This window comes from Peromyscus eremicus, chromosome 11 (genome assembly GCF_949786415.1).
Source record: "Peromyscus eremicus chromosome 11, PerEre_H2_v1, whole genome shotgun sequence".
Taxonomy (NCBI): Eukaryota; Metazoa; Chordata; class Mammalia; order Rodentia; family Cricetidae; genus Peromyscus; species Peromyscus eremicus.
In genome coordinates, this window is record NC_081427.1 from 58,447,432 (window position 1) to 58,453,251 (window position 5,820).

Consider the following 5,820-nt stretch of genomic DNA (forward strand, 5'->3'; position numbering starts at 1 on the left):
TTTTTACATAGCTTTGCTATGTAACTGAGGCTGCCTTAAACTCTTCATGTCTCCCGAGAAAAGGTGTAAGCTAGTTCTCCAAAGGTCCTCTTTCCAGCTCAGGTCCACAATCTTAAAAGACTCTAAAGAAGAAGGAAGAGCTATTCCTTAATTGAAAGTGGCCGTGAGAGAATAGAAAGCAACATCCCTAAGTCTTTCATAAAGCAACACGCTTAACATGTCACACTGGAAATGAGCCTTTCCTGGAAAAAGGATCTGCAAATCTTTCAATCAACAACAAATGCCAACAGTGGGTAAGACACCAGCCAAAAATTACAGCTGACAAGCTACCTGATCCAGGGAAAAGTGCTCCTCAATTATGCATTGACTGTGATCTGGAAATGGAGGCAATGTAGATTCCCAGAGATGTCAATCAGTGAGCCAGCTCTGCCCTGCTGCTCCTGAAAGGCTGTTTGGGAGACTGCTTTCTCTGCTAGGAACTATATCTTAAAACAACAAACAAACAAGAAACAAATAAACACAAAAACTAAAAAGGGACCAGCAAGATGACTCAGTGGGTAAGGCACTTGCTTCACACTGAACCACCTGAGTTCAATTCCCAAGACCCAGTGGAAGGAGAATCGATTTCTAAAAGTTCTCTCTTTCTCTCTGCCTCTGTCTCTCTGTCTCTCTGTCTCTCTGTCTCTCTGTCTCTCTCTCTCTCTCTCTCTCTCTCTCTCTCTCTCTCTCTCACACACACACACACACACACACACAATGTAAAAAGTAATAAAAAACAACCATGAAGCCTCATTGTGGCAAGGGATACAGTTTAGATATGTATGTATGTATGTATGTATGTATGTATGTATGTAGTATGTATGCTAGAATATATGTGTGTGCTGATACCTCCCAGGCATCATTTCAGCACTAAATCAGAGCCCATTGGTTAGTAACATTGGGGCCTAAGACTAGCAGACTAGTTGTTACATCCACTGACTAGTGTGGCTTTGATTGTTTCCAAACACCTCTCCTGAAGTAAAGGGTCCACACTACAGCATCCTTGAGTCAATGCACAGGACGGCCATATTAGAAATGCACAGACCCTGATCTGCGAATCTGACTGGTCCGGCCCCACAGCCCCACCTTTACAAAGCCTTCACAGCATGAGCAAAGAGTTCCATTGTACATACAAGTCCAAAACACACAGGACAAACGCACACTCTAAGAAATTAAGCAACTAGATATATTACTTGGGCTTTCTAATCAGAATGATATGAGATTCAACTAGTGATCTCGTTGAAGTGTGCCTCCAGGTACATCAAGAAGTCAGCCCTGTGAGAAAGACAGCCCAATTAATATGAAGGTTTGACCTACTTTGTTGTTTCTGAGATTTTAAATTCTTTTAGCCATATGTGTATGTGTGGGGCGGTGCACATGAGTGCAGTGCCCGTGGAGGCCAGAAGAGGCCATCAGATCCCCGGAGCAGTTGTGAGCTGCCCAGTGTGGGTGCTGGGAGCCAAACCTCAGCCTTCCCTCTGCAAGAGCAGTACACACTCTAAACTCCCGAGCCATCTCCCCAGCCTTGGCTTGCTTGTTTGTTTTCCTGACCTGCTAAGAATCTTAAAAAACACAAGATTCGCTCTCTCTTCTGGTCTCTTTGGCCTCTGCGGCAGAAGCAAGATGACGAAAGGAAGGTCATCCTTTGGAAAGCGTCGCAATAAGGCGCACACGCTTTGCCGCCGCTGTGGCTCTAAGGCCTACCACCTTCAGAAGTCGACCTGTGGCAAGTGTGGCTACCCGGCCAAGCGCAAGAGAAAGGATAACTGGAGTGCCAAGGCTAAGAGACGAAACACTACCGGGACTGGGCGGATGAGGCACCTGAAAACTGTCTATCGAAGATTCAGACATGGATTCCGTGAAGGGACAACACCTAAGCCCAAGAGGGCAGCTGTTACAACATCCAGTTCATCTTGAGGAATTTCAGTCAGTCATAAAATATGTTCTGGTTTCAAAAGCAAAAAACAAAAACAAAAACAAAAACAAAAATCCACAAGAGTCTCTGAAAGCCAGCCCCCCACCATAGATGCTCACTGCTCATTATAACTTATCAAGCATTCCCCATGTGCCACAAAGGGCAGAGACCAGGCACCCCAAACACCCCACACACAGCTTCTTTAGAGATAGTATAGAACAGATTTTTAACAATATCTCAAGTTCCAAAGATGTCCAAAACCCACTCACATTTTAACACCTGGACCTTTTCATTTCAATTTATTTTCTGGGTATATTTTCAAATGTAATTTTTCAATTAAGGGTGACATGAACAGACAGCCAAGTAATTAATCCACAAGACCCTCTACAAATCATTTATTTTAAAAACACATTGTTTCTTGTGGTTGGTGGGGTAGGGTGCTTATACCTTAGTTTTCCCTCTATCACTTACTCACTTATTGGACATCTGTTCCATGTCAGGAACCACAGCAGGTGACGATAACAACAAAGAGAACAGGAAGCTGAGTTCACACGCAAAGGGCATGGCATCATGGAGATGCAGGACTGGCTTATTCTGTTGGACAGCTCGGGAAGGCCACACACCCAAGAACCGTTCTCTAGACAGTTTGATTAAGAGTAGGTCAGATTTTGACTGGGTCTTAAATGCAGAAACGAAGGCACTACCTCATGTGGAAGGGAGAAGAACGAGGAGGTTGGCAAAGCCAAGGAGGAAGCAGTGAATTAAATATTTTATTCTTATTTTTCACTTTTGTGCTGTGACCAAACACCTTACAGCTACAACATAGGAGAAGAAAGATGTAGCTGGGTTCACAGTTTCAGAGATTTCGGTGCACAGTCCTTTTCCTCGTGGACCCTGGACCCAAGATGTGGCAGAACGTCATGGCAGCAGGAACACACAGAGGAGGAAGCTGTATATCCGTGCCAGACAGAGAGCAGAAAGAAGGGGATACAGAAGGGACTATGACAAGATTTCTCCCTCAAGGACATGCTGTGGAACGATCTTTGTACACTGTAAATATGCATTACTCCCATTGGTTAATAAGAGCTGAATGGCCTATAGCTGGGCAGGAGAGATTGGGCAGGAGAGCCAGACTGGGGGAATTCTGGGAAGAAGGGTGGAATCAGAAGAGTCACCATGAGATGCAGAGGGAACAAGATATGCTGGAGGGCAGGTAAAGCCATGAGCCACGTGGCAGCACATAGATGAATAGAAATGGGTTAATGTAAGTAGTAAGAGCTAGTTAGTACTAAGCCTGAGCTATGGGCTGAGCATTTACAAGCACTATTAAGACTCTGTGTTGGTTATTTGGGAACTGGCAGGCAGGAAAGAAACATCTGGCTACAAGGACATGCCCCCAATGACCTACATCCTCCAGCTAGGTTCTACCCTAATGTTTCCAGAACCTAGCAAAATAGGGCCACTAGTTAGACTAACTGTTTAACACATGAGCCTGAGGAGCACATTTCACATTCAGCCCATAACAGTCGGGTAAGCATCACCAGGTAACTTACTGGAAAGGGCTGAGGACAGAGTTCTAGCTTTCTTAGCAGGCATGTCACCCTCCCTTTAACTATTTCTTCCCAGTGAACGGGAATTTCTGGTGGCTATCAAGCTACACTGTCATGCTATTCTGGGACAACCTAGCTATGCATGAGGGAACCCAGGAACCAACTCTTATCTATACGAAGTGCCTCTTAATGGCAGAAATGCCAAGCCAGCTGTGAACTCCAGCATCTGCTTCCCCATTTACCTGAAAAACAGTGGAAAAGGCTACATCTCGTGGTCCCAGTAAAGACTTACAGCTCATAAGCTATGGCTTCTTGGACTTAGGGCAGAAAATCTGGCCAGTGTCACTTGACTGAAGGGGTGGATCAAAGAGACCAAGGTAAGAGTCCTGATGTTAGCTCAATGTCTAGTACTCAAATTAGCTGTGCCTCAGTTTCATTCCCTGAAGTTACAGGGATCAAGGCCTCCCATAGGATCTGCACTTCACTTTCTCTGTGACTGAAGGCATGGAAATGAACATCCATGGAAATGAACATCCATGGAAATGAACATGGAAATGAACAGGTTTCCTGTCCCGAGGGAGCTCACAGGCCACAAAGACAGAGAAGGGAACAGATAGCAATTAGGACCCTGGATGGAGTGGACAGAAGCCAAAGACTTAGGAGTCTTTGCAGAGTTGATTCAGAGAGGTCAGGGGTAGGGGGAACCTCTCCAGAGCACGCGAGCAAGAATCCGGGAAACTAGAGGAAAGCCAACAGCATGCTAGCAAAGGGAACAGCGGCAAAATGGGATGCCCTGGAAGCAACAAGTGAGTCATAAACCAAACAGAATTGCAGATGCAAAAACCCCCTGCAGCTATTTTAGGCTAGCTGGGATGGTATCTTAAATGCAGGCCCCAGAGCTGGCCTCGTCTATAGCCAACACAGACTTTGAGGGCAAGACTTCACACTTGTCAGGGCCTTTGAAACCCACTTCTATTTCAAGGAAAACACAGCTCTGGTTTTCTGGAGGTTTGGAGCAGTTCCTGGGTCTGCAGATAAACTGCACAGAAAAGCCCCATTCACCCCCGGCATGGAGAAGCAGGGCTGCGGGGACTTGGCCTTCCCAAGCAAAGCCTTCACTTTGCATTTCCAGCAAGCAGACGTTTCTCCCTGGTGATGGTTTTCCTTCTACCTCGGCACAGAATCTGAGTGCTCCAACAAGGAAACACTTGGTCTTGTGGAAGAGACAAGTTTCTTTTGGGAGCCTGGAACAAAGTATATGGTCACCAAGACACCAAAGCCCAGGATCTACCAAGTATTCCAGGACCAAGAAGAGCCCAGGTTAGCTGTCACACTCTAGCAGCGTCTACCATGTCTCACCCGTGACCAAAGCACACGCTCCTCCAAAATGGAGGCCAATTCTTGCTTCTTCACTTTCCACGGCTCTTGCTCGTCTTCGTGAGAAGTGGGGAAATGGGATCCAAAGCATAGACACAACACTCAGATCAACACTGACCATGAGGAGAGTGGTTCTGATATTCAGTTTCCAGGGAATGGTCCTCCCGTCCTGGTCACGTGGGTGACAGAGCTGAAAGACCTCACTGTGTGCCACAGGTCCACGGGCAGTGTAGGAGCGGCGAGGATACCCAGGGCACATCAAGCAATGCTGTTAATACCCGTGGAAGCTTTGACCATTGCAGCTCAGAGGCCCCCCCGACTCTGGCCTCTAGCACTGTGGTTCCCACTCTTCCTGTCCCATGCACCCCGATCCCACCACACAGACTATTTCCCACTTCAGATGTTTCCTAAGGCTGACGCTGCCCTTCAGGTGCAGTCGAGGTGTATCCTGTATCTGCAGAAGTAGAGGTTGGTGTTGTTCTAATGATGGACAAATCTGCTGCCTCAGTCGCCTAGGCCACTTAGATCAGACCCCAGCTGGTCCACGGAGCATGAGGGTCCTCTGATAGCCATTCTGTCCACCCATTACCTCAGATGGAGATGCTCATTATCTCAAGGGTCGGAGCCAACTTGGGGGAGGGAATGGGGAATTCGGCAATGAGACAGTCTTCACAGCCTGCAGAGGCCCAATGCTTACAACTCAGTTATCTCCAAGAACGGCCCCCACCCCAGCCCTGAAAGCCCTTTAGTAATCAGCGTCTATTCCTAAACATTCCTAAAAATAAAGGCTTTGGAGAACTGACTTCTACTGGCAAAGGGCTCTCTGCTTTGTTACACTCAAGCTACCAGTCTCTTCATAAGGACACATGTCAAAACAAAACCGGAAACTGATCCCCTGGGACAGGCCAGCTCTTCCCAACCTGGAGAGGAGCAGGTGAG

The 5,820-nt window shown here is 46.9% G+C and overlaps 1 protein-coding gene across 1 annotated transcript; it reads left to right on the forward strand.

The window, feature by feature from the left end:
• Positions 1 to 1,631: 1,631 nt before the first annotated feature.
• LOC131921798 (large ribosomal subunit protein eL37-like) lies at positions 1,632 to 1,956 on the forward strand. The gene has a single exon (XM_059276558.1). The coding sequence runs from the start codon at positions 1,663 to 1,665 to the stop codon at positions 1,954 to 1,956; it is 294 nt and encodes a 97-aa protein (XP_059132541.1). The 5' UTR covers positions 1,632 to 1,662.
• The last annotated feature ends 3,864 nt before the right edge of the window (positions 1,957 to 5,820 follow it).

What these genes read in the sequence shown, in the direction of transcription:
- LOC131921798 (XM_059276558.1), top strand. Translation starts at nt 1,663, where the DNA reads ATGACGAAAGGAAGGTCATCCTTTGGAAAGCGTCGCAATAAGGCGCAC.